Genomic DNA, 25063 nt, shown 5'->3' on the forward strand with positions numbered 1-25063 from the left:
CCAGGCTGGAGTGCAGTGGTGTGATCTCAGCTCATTGCAACCCCTGCTTCCTGGAATCAAGCGATTCTCCTGCCTTAGCTTCCTGAGAAGCTGAGATTACAGGTGCATGCCACCGTGCCTGGCTAATTTTTGTATATATATATATTTTTAGTAGAGACACAGTTTTACCGTGTTGGTCAGGCTGGTCTTGAACTCAAGTGATCTGCCCCCACGTCAAACTAGCGTTGTGTTCTTACCATGTTTCCCAGGCTGATTTTGAACTCCTGGGCTCAAAGCAGTCCTCTCTGACTTGGCCTTCCAAAGTCCTGGGATTATAGGTGTCAGCCACTGTTCCCAGATTATAAAATTTTTCTTAATAGATTGTGCTAAATTTTTTTTAATGGATCATGTGTCTGAGAAATCTTTGTCTAACTCATAGTCACAAAGAGTAAGCTAACATCTGTTTAGAATATTTATTTGCAACTTCAGAGTATTGCCACAAAATTTTTATTTTTGTTTTGCTTCTAGACAGCATTACTTGAAGACACAAGACTAGGTCTTATTTAAAAAGTTATCAGAAGTCATTTCTACTCCTTTAATACATTTTCAATTTATTAGTTATTTCTCTGTTATTTTTTGCTTCCCTTTTAGTACCTGCTCATCAAAAAAAAAGAGAAAACACACTGTTTGATATTCATAGATCTCCAGCAAGAAGAAGCCATATTAGGTAAGTTTTGTTTGCTTTTGAGGGGAGGAAATATATGCATTTGTCAATGAGAGACTAATTGTATCTTTCTTTCTTTAATTAGTGACTAATAGTTATCATCCTACATGTGACTGTTGTCTTCCTGATTCACAGTTTGCTTGGAATATTTGTTGTTTTAACAGTTATGTTCTCTAAAGCTACACAGCTCTTTGGTCTCTTAGCAGAGTTGAATCTAAGTGACCCATATTGCTTTCATTTGAAGCATTAATTTGAGTTAATCTTTGATATTTTTTACCCCCTAATTATCCTTTCTTTTACATGTAGGTACAAAGGAAGGTGTCTTTTTCTTTTTTTTGGGATGGACTCTCACAGTGTCACCCGGGCTGGAGTGCAATGGCATGGTCTTGGCTCACTACAACCTCCACCTCTCAGGTTCACGTGACTCTCCTGCGTCAGCCTCCCAAGTAGCTGGATTACAGGCTCATATCACCACGCCCAGCTAATGTTTTGTATTTTTATTAGAGACAGGGTTTCACTATGTTGGCCAGACTGGTCTCAAATTCCTGACCTCGTGATCCACCTGCTTCGGCCTCCCAAAATGCTGGGATTATAGGCATGAGTCACTGCACCTGGCCTTTTTTTTTTTTTTTTTTTTTTTTTTTTTTTTTTTTTTTGAGATGGAGTCTCGCTTTGTTGCTGAGGCTGGAGTGCGGTAGTGCAGTCTTGGCTCACTGCAACCTTAATCTCCTGTGTTCAAGCAATTCTGTCTAAGCCTCCTGAGTAGCTGGGATTACAGGTGTGTACCACCAGGCCCAGCTAATTTACCTATTTTTAGTAGAGATGGAGTTTTACCATATTGGGTGGGCTGGTCTCAAACTCCTGACCTCAAGTAATCCACCCTGCTTGGTCTTCCAGAGTGCTGGGATTCCAGATGTGAGCTACTGTGCCCAGCCAGTTTTTGCTTTTAAAAGTTTATTTTTTAATTTCCTGAAGCTACGTAGCTCTTTAGTCTCTTAGCAGAGTTGAATCTGAGTAACCCATATTGCTTTCATTTGAAGCATTGACTCAAGTTAATCTTTGATACTTTTTTCTCCCTAATTATCCTTTCTTTTACATTTGGAAGAAAGTAGAAACAAAGGACAGTTTCTACTTTTAAAAGTTTATTTTTTATTTTTGAGACAGGGTCTTGCTCTGTCACCCAGGCTGGAGTGCAGTGGCATGATCTTGGCTCATTGCAGCCTCAGTCTCCTGGACTTAAGCAGTCCTCCCATCTCAGCCTCCCGAGTAGCTGAGGCTACAGGCACACGCCACTATGCCCAGCTAATTTTTGCATTGTTTGTAGAGATGAGGTTTTGCCATGTTGCTCAGACTGGTCTTGAACTCCTGGGCTCAAGTGTTCCCAAAGTGCTAGGATTATAGGCATGAGCCACTGTGCCCAGCCAAGCTTTTAATTTTTACAAAGTTCAAGTTACCTATTTTTTATTTTTTGCTTATGCTTTTATTGTTATATATAAGAATCCATTGCCAACTCAGAGGTCATAAAGATTTGTTCCTGTGGTTTCCTCTAATAGTTATATCTCTTATGTTTAGGTCTTTGATTTATTTAGTTAATTTTTGTATATGGTTTGAGTTAGTTTTGTATATCTTGTGTATATATAGACTCCTTTGCTTTTGTTTTTTGCTAATTTTTGTATATATATATTTTAATGTAGAGACAAGGTTTTGCTGTCTCAGGCTGGTCTCAAACTCCTGGGCTCAAGTGATCTGCCCACCTCAGCCTCCCAAAGTGCCGGAATTATAGGCATGAGCCACCAACTCCTTGGCTTTTAAGTTCTTTTTTTTTCAACCTCCACCTCCTGGGTTGAAGCAATTCTCCTGATTCAGCCTTCTGAATAGCTGGGATTACAGGCATGCACCACCATGTCTGGCTGATATTTGTGTTTTTAGTAGAGCTGGGGTTTCACCATGTTGGCCAGTCTGGTCTCAAACTCCTGACCTCAAGTGATCTGCCCACGTCAGCCTCCCAAAGTGCTGGAATTATAGGCATCAGCCACTGTGCCTGGCCCCAACTAAAATTTTGGCTTTTCAGTTCTTTACAGGGAAATTATGTATGCCACTCTTTTTGTTGTATTACTATTTGTATCACACCTAAAAATGTTAGCAGAACTAATAATACCTTGTCGGAATTATTACTTCATATGATTTAATGGCTTTTACTGAAGCTGCTAGAAGAAATATTAGCAAGTACAGTCGTCCCTCTTTAGCCATGGGTTCTGCATGTGTGAATGCCACCAACCAGGCCTCAAAAATACTTGAGAAAAAATGCCAACAATACAACAACAAAAAATGCAGCAAGGTGACTATTTACATAGCATATGTGTTGTATTAGGTATTATAATTGATTTAGAGATGATTTAAAATATATAGGAGGTAACTCTTAACGTTGTCTTTGATAAATTTTCAAAAAAAGTGTATGGGAGTATGTGTGTAGGCCATATGCAAACACTATACCATTTTTATATAAGGGACTTAAGCATACTCAGATTTTGGCATTCACAAGGGTCCTGGGACCATTTTCCTGTATATGCTGAGGGATGATTATATGTTTATAGGTATTGCTGTATTAACTTTGAAATTGATTTACCATTTTTGGTTCTCTTGGTTTTTTTCTTATGCATTCAGTTTACCAACTGAAGTCATTTTCTTAGACTAATACAACTTTGCTCCCACCAACTTCCTTCTGTGCAGTTATTGGCAAATTTATTACATTTCTATATATTATAGGCCCAATACATACATAAACTTGGGAACTTTCCTGATGGGGAGAAAAAAGTAGAGGAGAGGATAAATATCAAAATTGCAAAGAATAAGTAGATAATTTTTGTAACAATTTTCCTGAAGAGTTGGGAAGCATCAAAAATTGATGCAGGGCCTCCCCAAGCCACTGCCATTGCCACCTGCAGACTGGTGCTGATCTGGCCTGGCAAGAGCGCCTGGAACCTGGAGAACCGCTTCAGCATCTGGTATGATGCTAACCTGAGCCCAGCGGCCCATGAGGAGGCGAAGTGTGGCAGGCAGGTGCTGCGAGATCCTGGCAGTGAGTTTGATATCTGCTTCACCTCAGTGCAGAAGAGAGCAATCCGGACCCTCTGGACAGTGCTAGATGCCATTGATCAGATGTGCCTGCCTGTAGTGAGGACTTGGTGCCTCAGTGAGCGGAATTATGGGTCTGACCGGTCTCAATAAAGCCGAAACTGCTGCAAAGCATGGTGAGGCCCAGGTGAAGATCTGGAGGTGCTCCTATGATGTCCCACCACCTCTAATGGAGCCCAACCATCCTTTCTACAGCAACATTAGTAAGGATCGCAGGTATGCAGACCTCACAGAGAATCAGCTACCCTCCCGTGAGAGTCTGAAGGACACTGTTACCAGAGCTCTGTCCTTTTGGAATGAAGAAATAGTTCCCCAGGTCAAGGATGGGGAATGGGTACTGATTGCAGCCCAGGGCAACAGCCTGCGGGCCATTGTGAGTCATCTGGAGGGTCTTTCTGAAGAGTCTATCATGGAGCTGAACCTGCTGACTGGTATTCCCATTGACTATGAATTGGACAAGAAGTTGAAGCCCATCAGGTGCTTGTATTTCCTGGGGAACGAAGAGACCATGCGTAAAGCTATGGAAGCTGTGGCTGCCCAGGGCGAGGCCAAGAAGTGAAGGCCAGCAGGCAGGCTACTGTCCCCAGGAGCACCTTCCCTGCCCATTGTGTCCATCCACCCGTCTCTCCTGCACATGTCACACTGACCACATCTGTAGACCTATTGAGTTGTAGCTGCAGATGGGGACCAGTGGTTCCCATTTTCATTTTAGCCATTTTGTCTCGTGCACCCACTCACTTCATACAGTCTAGTCAGAATAGCACTTCTAGGGCACTGGGTTCTCAGTCCGAGCTGCGGAAAAGCTCTCCTTGTCCAAGAGAGTTTAAAGGTCGTGACTTGGGTTTTTATGAGTGCTTTGTTTACTAAGGACTTGTAGGGAGGAACCATGCTAAGCCATGACCAATGAGGAGAAACAAGAGAGCCTGTCTGCCCCCAGGAGCCGGTCCTGTGCTCTTTGTAGTCAGGTCACTGCTGAGGAATTCTAATCATTCCAGTGGAAGATGAATGTAACCTGCATTGTGATGCAACAACTGTTTCCTCCCTGACCCCAGAGGAGCTGGCTCTAGAAGGTTGGGATTAATCCTGAATTTAGTTTATGTGTTACATTTACTTTTACTTTTTTTAAAAAAAGTGTGGTATATATAAATAATACAAAACAATAACCCTTCTGGGGTTTCTCATGGCAGCTGAAATAGTCCCACATGTGGTTGTCAGAAAATAAGCCACTCCTCATACCAATATGGGATAAGCTTCTTTACCTCTGAGGGGTAGGAGTGCTTCCTGCTGTGTGTTTTATAATCCCTCCCTTGCCTTGTTTCGTGGTAGTGAAACGCCTCTTGGTCCTGTCCAAGTGTGTCTTTCACTGACGATTTCTGAATCACGTTCTAGTTTCTTGGCCCTGTCATGTGGGTCCAGTCTTCATTTGAACATAATTGTACTAAATCCTGTTTCCAGATCAGCATAATATAGGAGTGATGTGCAATTAAAAAAAAAATTGATGCAGGCCCAAGCATGGTGGTGGTTCGTGCCTATAGTCTTAGCATTTTGGGAGGCTGAGGCAGGAGGATTGTGGGAGCCCAGAAGCACATGCCTGCAGTTAGCTATGATCATGCCACTACACTCCAGCCTGGATGACACAGTGAGACCCTCTATCTAAAAACAAAAATGAAAACAGAAACAATTCCCTTTTCCCCCATAAAAAAATGAGTGCAGAAGGTAATAAAAGGATTCTGGTTAGCAGAGAAGGAGTAGGAGGTGGGTTAAGAATCTCAAGAAGCAGTTGAAAAAACCTGGGTTGCTAATGAGCCCATGTGGGCATTGGAGTGGAGTACAGATGCACAGATTTTGGGACATCTTTGAAGGCTATTTGTGCTTGTAATAAATTACTGACAATGATTCTGCCTTGTCTGGTTGTGTGGATTTTCATTAGTGTGTTCAGCACTTTTATTACTTGGATTGGTACAGGGTTAGAATTTAGCAAGTATAGTGGAAGAAAAAGGAGACAGAGTCAGGTAAGAAGATTAAAAACTGAAGTAATAGCTTTTACTGTGAGCTTGACAGAAAATGAAGCCACGAAAGGAGTTGACTGTGAGTCAATGGGTGCTCAGGCATAGCAGGCCTTGATGAGTTGAAAGTTGGTATTTTAGGAGGTTGTGTTCAAAGAGTAAGCCATTAAATTTTAAAATTGCAGAGATGGAGAGCAGTTCATGAGATAACAAAGTCTGATGTAAGATCATGGCAAATTTTCTTTTTATTTTTTTTAAGTAAAGCAGAGCTGAGGTGGTTAAATGGCTAGGCAGGTGGTAAGTGAAACCTAGGTAGGGATGGAGAAAAAGATGTCATAATGGATATTTACAGGCAGTGATTATGTGGTGGGCAAAAAGGGATTTTTGAGGGTTTTTTTTTTTTTTGCAAATTACTTGTTAATAGAACTGCTAACTGAATATGCAATTTAAAAGAAGTGGTTGAAGCATTTGATTTGGATATGATGAACTCAGTTTGAACACTTTGTAAGCACGCAATTTGGTGGTGGTTTTATTATAATATTTTTAAGTTATCTTAGAGATATCATGAGTTATACTAATAATCTGACATTTGTTAAGTATTATTTCTCCTTTGTGATGACTTTAGCCTGGCATATTGCCTAATCTTTCCATAATATTTCTGGTTATAAACTATTTTTTTCTTCAAAATATTTTATGTATTTTATAAGAAGTTCTAACAGGATAGAAATATCTTAAGTGGAAAGTGAAAGCCCTTGTCCTCTGTAACCCAGTGTATTATATTTCCTTTGTTCTTTAAATGTGTAGACTGTGACTATTTGGGAAAGATAGAGTTAAAAAAAAAAGACAAACTTTTTTCTCAGATTCTAATATTATTTATCAAACAATGACAGATATTCGCTAAATTTGGATGTAATTTAAATTGGTTGCTGTCCCTGTGTGGTGGCTCATGTCTGTGATCCCAGCACTCTGGGAGGCCGAGGCGGGTAGATTGCTTGAGCTCAGGAGTTTAAGACCACCTTGAGCAACATGGTAAAACCCCTTCTTTACAAAAAGTACGAAAATTAGCCAGGTGTGGTGGCATGTGCCTGTAATCCCAGCTGTTTGGGAGTTTGAAGTGGGAGGATTGCGTGAGCCCCAGAAGTTAAGGCTGTAGTAAACCCTGAGCTTGCCGCTGCGCTTCAGCCTGGGTGACAGTAAGACCCTGTCTCAAAAAAAAAAGTTGGTTACTGACTCCCTTCCTGAATTATTCTTTTCAAAAAATTGTAGACTTCATATTCTTCTTTTTTTCTTTTCTTTTCTTTTTTTTCCAAAATGGAGTCTTGGCTCTGTCACACAGGCTGGAGTGTAGTGGCATGATCTCAGCTCACTGCAACCCCTGCCTCCTAGGTTCAAGCAATTCTCCTGTCTCAGCCTCCCGAGTAGCTGGGATTACAGGTGCCCCCCCCCCCCCCCCGTAATTACTGCACCCAGCTAATTTTTGTATTTTTAGTAGAGACGGGGTTTTGCCATGCTGGCCAGGCCGGTGGTCTCCAACTCCTGACCTTGTGATCTGCCTGCCTTGACCTCCCAAAGTGCTGGTATTATAGGAGTGAGCTACCGTGCCGGCCCTTTTTTTTCTCTTTTTCTCTTCAGAACTTGCTACCTTTATACTTCATTGATGTAAACTGTATGAGAGCAAAAATCCTAATAAATATTTGCTGATTGAATTTTCTACTAATTGTAGATATGATTACAGTGTGTTTTAAAAAGTTGTTTGCTCTTATAATGGTTTTAAGGATTTTACTGTTTTTAAATAGGAGAAAGAAGCATGCCATTCATAGTAGTGACACAACTTCTTCTGATGAGGAACGCTTTGAAAGAAGGAAATCAAAGAGCATGGCAAGAGCAAGAAATAGGTTAGTAAAATTTTTAGTGTTACTTTCATGGTAGAAAAAGGAAAAATAAGGGTTTTTTTTTTTTTAGTGAGTTTCTTATCTATATCGTATAGGCACATTGATAACATTGATATTCAACACATATTTTAGACTAGATTAAGACATTGACTTGGTGTCTACTTAGTTTCTCTTCCAGTAGAAATCTAACCTTGGGAAATTTCCCCATAGTTACTTAGTCTGAAAATACTTATGATAAAATAATTTGTGGAGAGGGAAAGTAAGGAGAGCTAAGGGAAACAGAGAGGCCAACTTATATGACAGTGTCTGTCTTTTCCTCTTTACCTCCTCTCTTATCTAAATCCATTTAATAAGGTTGATTTTTGGTGCTTGTAATGATTACAGTATTATAGCAATCAGAGTAAGGCATGTTTCTAATAGAATTATCTCAGGACACTTTGGATTTTTACTGGAAAAATTTATTTTGTTTTTGTTGTTGGTTGGGCAGGTCCCTCTAGTGAAGCCTAACTAGGGTAACTAACTGATTACTGTTTGGCTCGCTAAAACCTCAAAGAATTTTCAGTGGAGGAGTAAATAATTAGAGTTTCAAATTATTTATTGTAGAAATAACCAAGTTTTCAATTAGCCGGTCTTGGAAACAAGCTTGGATTGGTGTAGATTGTATACTAAAAAAGAATTTCTCATGTGAATGATGGAAAGAAAATGAAGAGAAAAATGCAAGTTTAAATAAAAGAATTTAATACTTATTTAATTTGAACTATTCTGATAATCTACTTTGATAATATATTTCTATAAATTAGGATTCAGAAACTTCAGTGAAGTTCATTCATTGTAGATGCTAGAATTTTTGAGGCCGTTAATGTCATTGTTTGGTGTTTACCCAAAGTTAAAAGAGGAAGTCGACTATATTCAGGGAAATTAAATAATGTATTGTATTAAATAATGTGTTAAATAATGTAGTATAGGATTTTAGATAGCTAGAGATCTCTCTTAAGGTAGTTATACAAAAGATAAAGCTTAGTGTTCAAGATATGATCTCTAGTTTCTTTGAACAAAAGGGAAAGACAGTTTTTTCAATCATATAACTGAGTAGACATCTTCATGTACTATCTGAGGATAAATTTAAATATTATAATAAAGGTTGGACTGATGGCTCATGCCTGTAATCCTAGCATTTTGGGAGGCCGAGCCTAGGAATTTGGGACCAGCCTGGGCAACATAGCGAGACCTTGTCTATATAAAAAATCAGCCAGGTATAGTGGTGCTTGCCAGTAGTTCCAGCTATTTGGAAGGCTGAGGTGGGAGGATCACTTGAGCCCAGGAGGTTGAGGCTGTAGCAAGCTGTGACTGCACCACTGCACTTCATCCTGGGCAACAGTGAGACCTTGTCTTAATTAATAAGTCAATCAACAGCTTGATTTTATTTTAATCCCATATATTATAGTACTTACAGGTTTATTTTTATTTTATAGTTGTATAACATGGGATATCAGGTATGTAAGATATTTTCCTAAAATGGAATAGATTGGGCTCTTTGAGCAAATAGATTAATGATCTTGTTTGCTTTATCTAGTGAGTAACTTAAATTTTGGCCATTGACAAGAATTTAAGAAAAGTAGAGCAAAAATATGAAATCCTTTGATATTATTTTCTGGGTTATGAGAAAAAAGAGAAAGATGAAGGCACATCAAAGATGTAAACTTATTTTGACATTAAAAATGTGAAGCTTGTAATGCAATTTTACTTGGACTTTTATAAATTTCAGATGTTTGCCTATGAACTTCAGAGCAGAGGATTTAGCTAGTGGTATTCTCCGAGAACGAGTGAAAGTGGGTGCAAGCTTGGCTGATGTTGATCCGATGAACATTGATAAATCAGTAAGTTTTATAAGTGTTTTTCTAGAAGATTTCATTTTTTAAGCATTTTTCTTGTTTCTAAAGCAGCACATAGTAGAACTAGAAAATTCAGATATGACCATTATTAATGTTTCAACATATATGCTTTGCCTAAAAACCCTAGTCACATATGGTGCTTAGGGATTTTCATTTCAGTGTTACTGGAATATATAATAGGGAGGAAATGAGACTGAGAAGGTTATGAGGGGCAAGGCTTCATAAACCATGATGAACAATGGGCTGTTGTTGAAATTGCCTAGTTTCATGCTTTTGTATTTTGGGTAGATCACTCTGGTTATGATATAGTTAATGAATTTGGGGGAAGCAAGGCTGGCATTAGGGAGACTGGATGTTGCTGTGGTCTAGTAATCTGGAGTAGTGGTCATAGTAGAAAGTAGGATAATGGGCTAGGCGCAGTGGCTCATGCCTGTAATCCCAGCACTTTGGGAGACCAAGGTGGGTGGATCGCATGAGGTCAGGAGTTTGAGACCAGCCTGGCCAACATGGTGAAACCCTGTCTCTACTAAATATACAAAAATTAGCTGGGCATGCTGGTGTGTGCCTGTGGTTACAGCTACTCTGGAGGCTGAGACAGGAGAATCGCTTGAACTCGGGAGGCGGAGGTTGCAGTGAGCTGAGATTCTGCCACTGCCCTCCAGCCTGGGAGACAAAGTGAGACTTCATCTCAAAAAAGAAAGAAAGAAAGAAAGTAGGATAATGATGAGAAGTAACTGGGTTTGAAAGAATTGAGGATTGAATTCAGAAATGACAGAATTTGGTGAATTGATTGCTTTTTGGGAATGAGGGAAAGGTACAACTTGAGAGTATTACCCAGGTTTCTAGCTTAAGCAACTAGGTAGATAATGGATGGACTGGATGGGAAGTGGCTCAATTCTCTGAGTAGGGAACATAAGAAGAATAAATATTTGAGTCAGGGATATGATTTAATTAGTTATATTTAACTAATACATGTTTAGGTATCTGAGGTATACCACAATTGGAAGCACCTTATAGATAATAGGTTATTTAGGTTTGGCATTAAGGAGAAATGTCTGGACTAGAAATTCAGATACAGGTCATCAATGTAAAGAGCTGTGGGGTCACTTTGGAAAATGGATGATCGATTACACCTGGAGAAGGTATGTAGCATGAAAATGGACACAAGACTCAGAGGACATGGTAGATTCTTTCTCATTGTTAGTAGTATCTTATTTTGGAGGGTATTTTAGAGGAAGGTTATTTCATAACCAAGAATTTATTTGATATATTTTTTTCTTTGTTCCCATGAATCTCTCTGTACTGTGTAAGTGACTTTCATATGAGATATTTAAAATGTTATCAAATAGAATTGCATATATACTGGAAGATGAAATTTTAACTCTAATCTGAAGTCATAGAGGAAAATGCCTGTCTTACTTTATTAACGAGGCCCTAAACTAGAGTATTGAATATAACCAGAATCCCATTTCTAATAGTACATCTCTCAGAAGACCTTACCTAATGGTCTTTGCTTATTTGGTTTACTAGCACTTTACTCTTTTGAATCTAGTTAGCTTTATTTCTTTTCTGCCTTAAAAAAAAAAAAATCTTTATTTTTATTTTTGTTTCATTCATTTTCATCCACCCATTTATAAATGAATCTAGTTAATTTTAGATGTCTCTTCCAGTCAAGTAGAGTAACTTCTTCTTCTTCTTCTTTTTTTTTTTTTTTTTTTTTTTTTGAGACGGAGTTTTGCTCTTGTTGCCCAGGCTGGTGTGCAATGGTGTGATCTTGGCTCACTGCAACCTCTGCCTCCCGGGTTCAAGTGATTCTCCCATCTCAGCCTCCCAAGTAACTGGGATTGTAGGCATGTGCCACCATGCCCAGCTAATTTTGTATTTTTAGTAGAGATGGGGTTTCTCCATGTTGGTCAGGCAGGTCTTGAACTCCCAACCTCAGGTGATCTGCCTGCCTTGGCCTCCCAAAGTGATGGGATTACAGACATGAGTCACTATACCTGGCGAGCTATTTCGTTAAAATCTGATGCACTTTTTTTCTTTTTTTTTTTTTTTTTTTTTTTTTTTGAGACGGAGTTTCACTCATGTTACCCAGGCTGGAGTGCAATGGCGCGATCTCGGCTCACCGCAACCTCCGCCTCCCGGGTTCAGGCAATTCTCCTGCCTCAGCCTCCTGAGTAGCTGGGATTACAGGCACGCACCACCATGCCCAGCTAATTTTTTGTAGTTTTAGTAGAGACGGGGTTTCACCATGTTGACCAGGATGGTCTCGATCTCTTGACCTCGTGATCCACCCGCCTCGGCCTCCCAAAGTGCTGGGATTACAGGCTTGAGCCACCGCGCCCGGCCTGATGCACTTTTTTTCTTACAAAGCCTTCTAGCTATTATGGGTGGGAAGAACAGTCTTTGCTGCTTCTTGTGATAGATCAGTGTTTTTAAAATCATTTTTTCATCATTGTCCCATAAAGAAAAAAAAATCAAATTTCTTTCTGACTAGAGAAATTAAATATTAAAGAATAAGATTTTGTCAGGTAAGCTTGACCTTGGGAGGGCTGCAAACTATTGTAAATAGCTAAGATTTTTTTTCTTGCCCTTACTCCTGAACTAGTTTTTGCCCCTGTGAGGATGATATTGCCTCTTTTGAGAATACATGTACAAACATGTACAAAATAATTATGTATTTTTAAAGCCATTAAAACTTTTGTTATTTGAGATGGAGTTTCACTCTTGTTGCTCAGGCTGGAGTACAATGGCATAATATTGCTCATTGCAACCTCCACCTCCTGGCTTCAAGAGATTCTCCTGCCTCAGCCTCCCAAGTAGCTAGGATTACAGGCGTATACCACCATGCCTGGTTAATTTTTGCATTTTTCGTAGAGACGGGGTTTTACCATGTTGGTCAGGCTGGTTTCAAACTCCTGACCTCAGGTGATCCATCAGCCTTGGCCTCCCAAAGTGCTGGGATCACAGGCATGAACCACCGCGCCCGGCCCATTAAAACATTTAGCGTGTTCATGTAATATAAAAATCTCCAATAGATACCTATTAAAGTTTTAGGTTGGGCATTAATCCTGGTTCTGAGTTACTTGATTAAACAGTGGTAGCTTAATTTGCCTGAACGGAAATGTAAACTTGGATTTTATTTTTGGCCTTATTTTTCTATGCTTATTTGTAGTTATGTTTAAAAGCTTCTGCTGAAGGCATATATTTCTGAATTATAAGACTCTTGTATAAATTTAAAAAATTATATGAAACATATAAAATGGTTTTATATCAAACCTTTCCCCTTCTTTCCAAGGTACGGTTTGATAGCATAGGTGGATTGAGCCATCATATTCATGCACTAAAGGAAATGGTAGTATTCCCACTTTTATATCCAGAAATTTTTGAAAAGTTTAAAATTCAGCCTCCAAGGTAAGCAATGTCATAGATGTTTATGATTGTTATCTTTACTTTCTCAAGTGTTATTTAATTGAGTAAATGACTATAAATATAAATATTGGGTATATATTTATTTGATGTGTCCTAGCAATGACAGAAATAAAACGTTATTGTTAGGGTCCAGAGGCCGTGGAATTAAGTGTGCTCTTGAAGTTTACATCTCAGGATTTAAGTCAGGCACTCTATAAGATTATTTCTGTGAGCCCTAAATACACAACCAGATTGCCCATATGGATTTTCCTGAATTTGGCTCCCAGTACATCCAGTTTGATACTATATGTTATTTACTCTTGGAAGCACAGTTTTATTGATGTGTTTCTTTGACTTGATGATGGGGTATTTTTAAAATAGGGTGAGCTTGATAATTTATTTTTAGGAACAGATTGTGTCTGATAATGAGGTGGATAGCTGGTGAACTATTGGAAAAAGCTGAGAAAATTATGTTAAAGAAGATTGGGCAGAATAGAATATAATGGCTGGGTGCGGTGGCTTACGCCTATAATCCCAGCACTTTGGGATGCTGAGGTGGGTGGATCACCTGAGGTCAAGAGTTCGAGACCAGCCTGGCCAACATGGTGAAATCTCGTTTTTACTGAAGATACAAAAATTAGCTGGGTGTAGTGGCACGTGCCTGTAATCCCAGCTATTTGGGAGGCTGAGGTATGAGAATCACTTGAACCCAGGAGACAGAAGTTATAGTGAGCTGAGATCGAGCCACTCTACTCTAGCCTGGGTGACAGAGTGAGACTCCATCTTAAAAGAAAAAAGAATAATAGAATATTCTGAAGAGATACATATAGGCTGTTAGATTTAAACTGACTGTTTTCTTTAAGGAGGCACTTTTTATTCAGATTTGGTTCTAATTTATTTTTCATGTTTTTAAGTATATGGAAAATCTTATTAAAGAGTCATTTAAATCTATCTTTATACATTCCTTTTGAGTATTTCTACATTGTTTATTCTAAAGATGTGAAATTTCTGGGTCATAGGGAAACACATTTAAAATTTCTGTATATCTTGCCAAGTTACTCTGTACTTTAACTATTTCTTGTCTGCCAAAGCCTGGTAACTTAAGGACTTAGCAAAGTGAAACTTTTGTCTATATACTGGAAAAAGCTTTATCAATGTCTAATAATTATACTTCAATACAAAATTATATGGGAGGGAGGGACATCCTTTTAAATTGGTTATCAGCAGTGTTGATAACATAATTTACTTTTCTTGAATTTTTTTTTTTATTCTTCTAGGGGCTGTTTGTTTTATGGCCCTCCTGGCACAGGTAAAACCTTGGTCGCCAGAGCATTAGCTAATGAATGCAGCCAAGGAGACAAAAAAGTGGCTTTTTTTATGCGAAAAGGAGCAGATTGTTTGAGCAAGTGGGTTGGTGAATCTGAAAGGCAACTTAGGCTTCTTTTTGATCAGGTAAGAGAAATAATCTAATTCGAGAGTATTTTCTTTCCTTTTTTGTAAAGACAGGATCTCACTCTGTCACCAGGCTAGAGTGAGTGCAGTAGCATTATTTCAGCTCACTACAGTCTTGACATCCAGGGCTCTAATGATTCTCCTGCTTCAGTCCCTTCCCAGTGGCTGGAACTACAGGTGTGCGTTACCATGCCTGGCTAATTTCTGTATTTTTTGTAGAGGTGGTTTCATCACATTGGCCAGGCTGGTCTCGAACTCCTGGGCTCAAGCAATCTGCCTGCTGATAATATTTTCGTTAGAATATTTAATACATTTAATCTGCAAATGCAAACTGTTTGTGAGGAAGCAGATTTTCCATCCAATATGTTATATTTAGGATCAGTCTTCTGTTATTGTATACCTTAGAGGTATTTAATGGCAGTTTCACTAATACTTTTGAATATTTATGACTCATAAAACATTTATTGAGGTGGCTACCAGGAATATAATACTATGTTAGGTGCTTTAGAGAACACAGGATATAACATATATGTATATTGCTAGATTATAATCCAATTGAGGAACTAGAACAGGCATAAAAACTTAAGTATCTGTGCAAGAAATCTCACAAAGCAGTGTGTTATTTTCATGAGTTGTAAATATGGTACTAGAATAATTCAGAAATGAGTGAATGCTTTTAAAAGGCAGAGTGAGGTGAATAAATATGTGGACTATGTCTACTATCGTAATGAAAACTTTAAAGATGTTATTTCCCATACATTTAAAAAATTATTCCAGCTGGGCATAGTGGCTCACACCTGTAATCCCAATATTTTAAGAGGCCAAGGCAGATGGATTGCATGAGCCCAGGAGTTAAAGGCTGCAGTGAGTGATTATGACACCACTGTACTACAGTCTGGGGAATAGAGTGAGACTCTGTCTCTCAAAAAAGTAATAATAATAAAAAAAAATCAGTCCCGATATAAATTGACTTTTAATTGTTTGAGTTAGTGAAGGAAGCCATTTATATTTGGCAATGCAGCATATAAATGATTATGCCTGAGGAAACTCATGTGAAATAAAAAATAGTTTCAACAAGCGTTGAGTACCCATTACTAAGATGGTGTGGTGTGTATGAACGTCCTTTGTAATTGGTAAAGTACTTCACAATTTTTTTTTTTTTTTAAAGGCAGGGTTGTGCTCTGTCTGTCACACAGGCTGGAGTGCAGTGATGTGATTACAGGTCACTGCAACCTCAAATACTGGGGATCAAGTGATCTTCTGGCCTTGGCCTCTCTAGGTAGAACTACAGGTGTGCACTGCCACCCTTGCCTAATTTTTAACTTTTTGCAGAGGCAGGGTCTCAAGGTGTTGCCCAGGCTGGTCTTGAACTCCCAGCCTCAAGCTATCCTCCCACCTTGACCTCCCAAAGTGTTGGGATTAGAGGCATGAGCCTCTGTCTGGCCCAGTACTATTTAAAAATTATTATTAGCATCAAAAATTGCTAGATAATGGATTCAGAGAAAGGAGCAGGTAAGATTTTTTACGTTGAAAGTGTTCAGTGTCTAATGGCAAGTCAAACGTGCAGTCTGAATGCTTAAAGATAATTCATTAACAATTAAACAATAAAAATATAAACATTTATAGATGAAGGAAAAATTGGCTTGGCTATGCTGGTATATTATTCAATGATTTAATTTAAAAATTTTAAAGTTACACTTTTTAGTCATTTCATTCTGGGGCTAGGGATGCCTGTTGGTTTTATTTAAAACCGTAGTATAAATCATGCTGCTTTTGTCCCAATTTACTTTATTTCTGTTTCATAGTTTTCTTGGTGGATAGGAGTAGTTGAAATGTTTGCTTTTTTTTTTTTTTTTTTAGTTGCTGGTAATCATGATTTTTTTTTTTTTTTTTTTTTTTTTTGACATGGAGTTTCGCTCTTGTTGCCCAGGCTGGAGCACGATCTTGGCTCACTGCAACCTCTGCTTCCTGGGTTCAAGCAATTCTCCTGCCTCAGCTGCCCAAGTAGCTGGGATTGCAGGCATGTGCCACCATGTCCGGCTAATTTTATATATTTAGTAGAGACACAGTTTCTCCGTGTTGGTCAGACTGGTCTCGAACTCTCGACCTCAGGTGATCTGCCTACCTCAGCCTCCTAAAGTGCTGGGATTACAGGTGTGAGCCACCACTCCCGGCCCATGATTTTTTTAATGAAAGATTCTGCATTCCTAAATAAAGGATATAGTCTATGCACTGAATGAAATGAAGATACTTCAGTGTATTGGCTAAAAGAATGGCCTTCGGTGTCAGAAAAAATGTTTATGTCTAGTTTTACCATGAGTATCACTTTAAGCAAATCAAAACGTTTAATCTTTAGTAGCCTCTTTTCTGTAATGGTGGAAAGAATACCTATCTTACTAGACTATTATGAGATTTTACTGAGAGGACACAAAATATAGTGACTGGCACATAATATGCTCTACCTCCTTTTTGCAATCCTATGAGGCTATAGCTGTAAAACAAAACAAAACAGAAAAACACTTGTTTGTTTCATGTATGTAAAAAGAATGATCAGTACTCCCAAAGCCCTGGGATTACAGGTGTGAGCCCCTGCACTGTGCCATAATTCCAGTTCTTTAAACACTTTTTCCCCCAAAACCCACATTTTGTGGTTGAATTGTCTTATGTATTTATTTTTCTTGATATGGAGTTTCACTTTTGTTGCCTGGGCTGGAGTGCAATGGTGTGATCTTGGCTCACTGCAACCTCTGCTTCCCAGGTTCAAGTGATTCTCCTGCCTCGGCCTCCCAAGCAGCTGGGATTATAGGCACCTGCCACCATGCCCAGCTAATTTTTGTATTTTTAGTGGAGATAGGGTTTCACCATGTTGGCCAGGCTATTCTGGAGCTCCTGACCTCAGGTGATCCACCCACCTTAGCCTCCCAAAGTACTGGGATTACAGGCATCAGCTACCATGCCTGGCATCAATTGTCTTTTGTTTCAAATTATTAGAAAACATTAGAAGTTTAGTGTTTATCTGTCAGGAGAAATGGAAAATTCATATCTCTTGCTTAGTAAGCTGATCTTCCTGTGAACTGAGAATTTGCTTTAATTTTGAAACTAAGCCACATAAATTTGAGTAAATTGTATGATAAAACCTTCCCATTTGTTATCTAATACTCATTCACCTTAAATCAAATTAAGTTCTTTCTAAATCTAATAAATTTAAGTTAGGAAAATGACACTGTGAAAGTACCAGATGAAAACATGGGAGAATTTTGTTTATAATCTCAGAGTAGAGAGGTTTAACTATATAAGGAAAGATCTAGTGTATAAAAATAATTTTAAGATTCTGCATGGCAACAAAATACCTATTTTTGTTTTGTGCTGTTAGAACAGAAGATCATAGACTGTGTAATTTAGAATGAACAGATATTTATTGACACACAGTTCTGTAGACTAGGAAGTCCAATATCAAGGCATCTGGTCAGTGCTTTCTTGCTGTGTCATAACATGACAGAAGATAGCATCATGTAGCAGAAGGGCAAAGAGAAAGAGAATTCACAGGTTAGGGGTGAACTCACTCTCACAGTAATGAATCTACTCCTTTGATGTCAGCTACATTAGTCCATTTATGAGGGTGGAGGCCTCAAGACATACAACACTTTTAAAGGTCCTACCTCCCAGTACCTGTCACAATGGCAATTAAATTTCTTTCTCTCTCTGTCTCTCCCCCCCCCCCTCCTTTCCTCCTTCTCTTGACTGAGTCTTGTTCTGTCACCCAGGCATGATCTCAGAGTACAGAGGTCTAACTGTGTAAGGAAAGATCTAACTATGTAAGGAAAGAGTGCAGTGGCATAATCTCAGCTCAATGCAACCTTTGCCTTCTGGGTTCAAGCGATTCTCACGCCTCAGCCTCCTGAGTACTTGAGATTACAGGCGTTCGTTACCACACCCGCCTAATATCTGTGTTTTTAGTAGAGATGGAGTTTCACCATGTTGGCCAGGCTGATCTTGAACTCTTGACCTCAAGTGATCCACCTGCCTTAGCTTCCCAAAGTGCTGGGATTACTGGTGTGAGTCACCAAGCCTGGCTGGCAATTAAATTTCAACATGAGTTTTGGAGGAGAAAAACTCAAACCATAGCAATACTAATCCAAAAGATAAATGATATTCTTTGCAGGAAAATATTTGCATTTCCTTTTACAGACAGAGCTCTTACCTTTAAAATAAATAAGGCTGGGCAACATGGTGAATCCCTGCCTCTGTAAAACAAAAATTAGCCAGGTGTGGTGGCATGAATCTGTAGTCCTGGCTCCTCAGGAGGTTGAGGCAGGAGAATTGATTAAGCTGGGAGGTAGAGGCTGAGATGAGCTGTGATTGCACCACTGCACTCCAGGCTGGGTGAGAGAGTGAGACCCTGTCTCACAAATTAAAAATAAATACATAAAAATAAATAAATAGCTTCTAGGACTCACTAAACACAAGACTAGTGATCTTGTGAAGTAATGGGTAAATGATATGAACAGAACTATCTTAGGAAAAGCACTATAAATGACTTTTAAAGATATGTAATGTATTTGTCTTTATTCATGATGTAAATAAGAATTAAAACTAAAATGAGATAACATTCTTTATTCTAAAAAATTAACAAAAGATCAGTAAGTTTGATAATACCTTGCTGGTGAGCACCCTTAAATATTGCTGGTTTAGAGGGTACAGTGGTACTTCAGTGGATGTCAGTTTGCACATATCTCACTAGATTAGAAATGACATATGCCTTTTGAGCCAGTAGTTCTACTTTTAGGATTTATTAATATGTTTATACTCATATGAAATGATAACTACAGTTATTTGTTATTTATAATTATTTATTACAATATTGTTACCAATAGGAAAATAATGAAAACAACCTAAGTATCCATAAGAAGGGGATAGGTTTAACTATGGCACATCCATACAGTGGGACATCATGTAGCTGTTGAAAAAGAATGAGGCTGGCTGGGTGCAATATCTCAGGCCTGTACTCCCAGCACGTCGGAGTCCAAGAGTTTGAGACCATCCTGGGCACCATTTAATTCTTAAAATTTAAAAATTAGCTGGGTGTGTTGGTGCCTGCCTATAGTCCCAGGTTCTCTGGAGGCTGAAGCCAGGGGATTGCTTGCCTTTGAGATTGTAGTGAGCTGTGATCATGCCACTGCACTCAAGCCTGGGTGACAGAGTGAGACCCTGTCTGTAAAAAAAAAAAAAAAAAAAAGAATGAGACAGGTCTTCATATACTTATATGGAAACTACTTAACTTACACATTGTCCTATAAAAACAATATATAGGCCAGGTATGGTGGCTCATGCCTGTAATCCCAGCATTTTGGGAGACCAGGGTGGGCAGATTACCTGACATCAGGAGTTTGAGACCAGCTTGGCCAACGTGATAAAACCCTGTCTCTACTAAAAATACAAAAATTAGCCAGGCATGGTGGTGCATGCCTGTAATCCCGGCTACTCGGGAGGCTGAGGCAGGAGAATCACTTGAACCCAGGAGGCAGAGGTTGCATTGAGCCAAGATTGCGCCACCGCACTCCAACCTGGGCTACAAAATGAGACTCTGTCTCAAAAAAATAACTAAATAAAATAAAAATTAAAAAAAAATAGAATGTGTATAGGATGCTATCATGTTTTTTTAAAAAATACACTTTCGCTTATGTGTATAAATATGTATGGAAGAATAAACAAACTGAAAACAGTAATTGCTTACTGAAGGAGACATGGTTGTTGGAGACTTGGTGGTAAGATTTCCTCTTTACTACATATTCCTTCATACCTGCTGCATGTTGTACCATTTGCTTTTAATACCTATTAAGAAAGCATAATAAATAAATTTAAAAATGAAAACAAATACAGTATATATCATTTGTTTTCTTTTTACTAGGCATATTTGATGAGACCTTCTATAATATTTTTTGATGAAATAGATGGATTAGCTCCAGTTCGCTCTAGCAGGCAAGATCAGATCCACAGGTAATTTTTCCTTATCTGATTATCTTGAGTCCCTTTTTACCCATTGACTTGGTAGTTAGCCTTAGCCCTTAGCTAAGTGCTGTGAGGCTTACAAAGAATTTTAGGCCGGCACGATGGTTCACGTACTTTGGGAGGTGGAGGCAGGTGGATCATGGAGTCAGGAGATCAAGACCAGCCTGGCTAACAAGGTGAAACCCCATCTCTACTAAAAATACAAAAAATTAGCCAGGCGTGGTGGCACGCACCTGTAGTCCCAGCTACTCGGGAGGCTGAGGCAGGAGAATTGCTTGAACCCAGGAGGCGGAGGTTGCAGCGAGCCAAGATCTCGACACTACAATCCAGCCTGGGCGACACAGCGAGACTCCGTCTCAAAAAAACCAAAGAATTTTAAAACATAATCTGTGTCTGTGAGGACTACTTCTTTCTCTTAGTACAGGGGTCAGCACACCACAGCCTGTGAGCAAAATCCAGGCCTCTGTGTGTTTTTGTAAATGAAGTTGTATTGGATTGCAACCGTGTTCATTCCTTAAGCATTGTCTGCTCTTTGTTTTGTGCTACAAGAATAGAGTTTAGCAGCTGTGATAGACTGAATGGCTTGCAAAGTTTAAAACATTTACTATGTGGGCTTTTAATTTTTTTTTTTTAATTTGTTTTAGAGATGATGTCTTGCTCTGCTGCCCAGGCTGGTTTTGAACTCCTGGCCTCAAACCATCCTCCTATCTCAGCCTCCCGAAGTGCTGAGATTACAGGCATGAGCCACTGTGTCCAGGCTGTCTGACCTTTTACAGCAAAGTTTGCCTCATCCTAATTTGTTATAATTTTTTTTTTAATTAGGAGACACAGTTTTATTCTGTCACTCAGGCTGGAGTGCAGTGGCACAGTCGTGGCTCACTGCAACCTCCACCTCCTGGGTTCAAGTGATTCTCATGTCTCAGTCTCCCAAGTAGCTGGGATTACAGGCATGTGCTGCCATGCCTGGCTAATTTTTATATTTTTAGTAGAGAGAGTGTTTTGCCATACTGGCCAGGCTGGTCTTGAACTCCAGGTCTCAAGTGATCTGCCTGCCTCTGCCTCCCAAAGTGCTAGGATTATATACATGAGCCACTGTGCATGGCAGTAGCATAATGCTTTAAATTTATCCATGTCATGTATTTTTTTTTTTTTTGAGATGGAGTCTTGCTCTCTTGCCCAGGCTGGAGTGCAGTGGTTCAATCTCTGCTCACTGCAACCTCCATCTCCTGGGCTCAAGTGATTCTCCTGCCTCAGCCTCCCAAGTAGCTGGGACTACAGGTGTCCACCACCACTCTCATCTAATTTTTGTATTTTTAGTAGAGATGAGAGTTTTACCATGATGGCCAGGCTGGTCTCAAACTCCTGACCTCAAATGATCTGCCTGCCTTGGCCTCCCAAAGTGCCAGGATTACAGGCGTGAGCTACTGTACCTGGCCTCCATGTCATGTATACTAATATTTTATTCTTTCTTACTCCTCTGTAGTATTCCTTAATGTCTATATGTGTGTGTATACCACTCTTTATTTTTTCATCTACCATCTGATGGAGATTTGTTTTGCTTCTATTTTTAGCTATTATTATAATGCTACTACAGGTTGAGCATCTCAAATCCAAAAATCTGAAATCTGAAATGTTCCAACATTTGAAACTTTTTGAATGCTCACATGACACTCACAGGAAACTCTCAATGAAGCTTTTTTGGTTTTGAATTTTGGGATTTGGGAAGCTCCACTGGTAAATATAATGCAAATATTCCAAAATCTGAAAAAAATCCCACATTCAAAATAATTCTGGTCCCAAGCATTTTTAAGAGACTGGGTCTCATTCTGTTACCTAGGCTGGAGTGCAGTGGTGTGATTGTAGCTCACTGTAACCTCAAACTGCTAGGCTCAAGTGATCCTCCTGTCTCAGCCTCCTGCATAGCTAGAACTACAGGCATGCACTATCCCACCTTGCTAATTTTTGCATTTTTTGTAGAGACGGAGTCTCGCTTTGTTGCCCAGGTTGATTTCTAACACCTAGTCTCAAGCGATTCCTCCATCTTGGCCTTTGAAAGCACCTCTACAAATTTTTGTGTGGACATGTTTTCTTTTCTGTTGGATAAATGCCTAAGCGAGGAATTTTTTTTGGATCCTATGGTAAATGTATATTTAAATTTGTAAGGTAACATTGTACTGTTTTCCAAAGTGGTTTTACTATTTTTATTTTCCTATTATGTGTGATAATTTGAGTTGTTTCTCATCCTTGCCAACAATTGGTGTTGTTAACTGTCTTTAACTTTAGCCATCCTAGCGGGTGTATAGTAATGGATTTAATTTACATTAATAGTAATACAAGTAATATTGAGCTTTAGTATTAATCCAGTAGTACTGAGCATCTTTGTGTTTATTGCCCATTTATATATTTTTATTTGTGAAATGTCTGCTAAAATCGTTTGCCTCCTTTTTTAAAACCAGAAATTAGATTGTGTTGTAGTCCTTTTTTTTTTTTTTTTTTTTTTGACAGAGTCTTGCTGTGTTTCTCTGATGGGGTACAGTGGTGCGGTCTCAGCTTACTGCCACCTCTGCCTCCCAGGTTCAGGTGATTCTCCTGGCTCAGCCTCCCGAGCAGCTGGGATTACAGGCATGCGCCACCACGCCTGGCTAATTTTTGTATTTTTAGTAGAGACAGGGTGTACCCATGTTGGCCAGACTGCTCTCGAACTTCTGACCTCAAGTGATCTGCCCGCCTTGGCCTCCCAAAGTGCTGGGATTACAGGCGTGAGCCATTACCCCTGGCCCAGTCCTTGTATATTCTTTAAGCGAGTCTTTTGTTGGATCTTTGTTTTGAAATTTTTTTCTGGTGTTCTGGCTTATGTCTTTGTTTGCTTAGCTATGACTTTTGAAGAGCAAAGGATTTTAATTTTGATAAAGCCACAGTATAGATTTAAAAAATAGATCTGTGCCTTTTGTGTTCTCCTTGAGAAAAATTGCCTAAATAAGTGTGGCAGTAATTTTCTTTGAAAATATTAATAGTTTTAGCTCCTAATTTTTTTTTTTTTTTTTTTTTTTTTGACTCTCATTCTGTCACCCAGGCTGGAGTGCAGTGGTGGGATCTCAGCTTATTGCCACCTCCACCTCCTGGGTTCAAGCAATTCTCCTGCCTCCACCTTGAGTAGCTGGGATTACAGGCATGTGCCACCACACCCAGCTAGTTTTTGTATTTTTAGTAGAGACAGGGTTTCATCATGATGGCCAGGCTGGTCTCGAACTCCTGAGCTCAAGTGATCTACTTGCCTCGGCCTCCCAGAGTGCTGGGACTAAAGGTGTGAGCCACTGTGCTTGGCTTTAGCTCTTAATATTTAAGTCAATGATTCACTTTAAGTTAATGTTTGTGTATCAATATGAGGTGAGGGTTTGAATTAATTTTTTTTTTTTTTTTGAGACGGAGTCTTGCGCTGTCCGACAGGCTGGAGTGCAGTGGCGCAATCTCGGCTCACTGCAACTGCTGCCTCCTGGGTTCAAGCAATTCTTCCACCTCAGCCTCCCAAGTAGCTGGGACCACAGGCGTGTGCCACCACGCCCAGCTAATTATTTTTGTAGTTTTAGTAGAGACGGGGTTTCACCATATTGGCCAGGATGGTCTCGATCTCTTAACTTCGTGATCCGCCCGCCTTAGTCTCCCAAAATGCTGGGCTTACAGGCATGAGCCACTGTGCCCGGCCTGAGTTAATTTTTGTAGATAGTCTAAGATATGGACTGAAGTTTATTTTTTAATAGAATTTTTTTTTTTTTTTTTTTTTTGAGACAGAGTCTCGTTCTGTTGCCTAGGCTGGAATGCAGTTGTGCAATCTCAGCTCACTGCAGCCTTCACCTCGCCGGTTCAAGCGATTCTTGTGCTTCAGCCTCCTGAGTAGCTGGGATTGCAGGTGTGTGCCACCACGCCTGGTGAATTTTTGTATATTTAGTAGAGAGGGGTTTCACCATGTTGGCCAGGCTGGTCTCAAACTCCTGACCTCTGGTGATTCTCTCACCTTGGTCTCCCAAAGTGCTGGGATTACAGGCAGGAGCCACAACACCCAGCCTATTTTTAATATAGATATTCATTTATTCCAAGACCATATGTTGAAGAGTTTACTTTGTCTTTATTAAATTTCTTGGCACATCTTTGTCAAAAATTGACCATATAAATGTGCGTCTATTTCTAGATTTGTTAGTTGATTCCATTGATCTGCAGGTCTATCCTTATACTACTGTCTTGATTAATGTAGCTTTACATTAGTTCTTTTTGGTGTAAGTCCTTCAACCTTGTTCTATTTCAAAATCGTTGTAGTCATCTGTTGTCTTTTCATATACATTTTTAAAGCCTCTTGTCAGTTTCTTTAGAAAAGGCTGTTGGGATTTATTTGGGATTGGATTTAATCCTTGGATCTATTTGGGAAGAATTGCATCCTTAACTTATTCATCTTTCAATCTATGAACATGGTAAATCTGTTCATTTATTTAGGTATTCTTTAATTTCCTTTTTTTGTGTCTTACAGTTTTTTAGCATAAGGATCTTAGGCATCTTTTGTTTAATGTATTC

At 39.3% G+C, this 25063-nt stretch overlaps 1 protein-coding gene and 1 long non-coding RNA gene across 5 annotated transcripts in view; one reads left to right on the forward strand and one right to left on the reverse strand.

Moving 5' to 3' along the window:
• The window catches only part of LOC116561959, an 11608-nt gene extending 4952 nt beyond the window's left edge, over positions 1-6656 (reverse strand). The window contains exons 1-2 of the long non-coding RNA XR_004273682.1: positions 6562-6656; positions 981-983 (exon numbers count right to left, since the gene is read on the reverse strand). This is a non-coding gene — a long non-coding RNA (uncharacterized LOC116561959). The remainder of the gene's footprint in view (positions 1-980; positions 984-6561) is intronic.
• ATAD2B (ATPase family AAA domain containing 2B) overlaps positions 1-25063 on the forward strand; it is a 186526-nt gene that overhangs the window by 46069 nt on the left and 115394 nt on the right. For 3 of the 4 annotated variants that reach the window (XM_032293991.1, XM_032293992.1, XM_032293993.1), the window contains exons 8-13: positions 631-706; positions 7641-7739; positions 9502-9613; positions 12927-13042; positions 14317-14491; positions 20400-20488. In XM_032293991.1, coding sequence (XP_032149882.1) covers positions 631-706; positions 7641-7739; positions 9502-9613; positions 12927-13042; positions 14317-14491; positions 20400-20488 — 667 coding nt within the window. Of the gene's footprint in view, positions 1-630; positions 707-3781; positions 4055-7640; positions 7740-9501; positions 9614-12926; positions 13043-14316; positions 14492-20399; positions 20489-25063 lie in introns of those variants that run through there. The other variant, XM_032293994.1, reaches the window with a different exon arrangement.

Source organism: Sapajus apella, unplaced genomic scaffold (assembly GCF_009761245.1).
Source record: "Sapajus apella isolate SASKATOON/1434 unplaced genomic scaffold, GSC_monkey_1.0 scaffold31, whole genome shotgun sequence".
Taxonomy (NCBI): domain Eukaryota; kingdom Metazoa; phylum Chordata; class Mammalia; order Primates; family Cebidae; genus Sapajus; species Sapajus apella.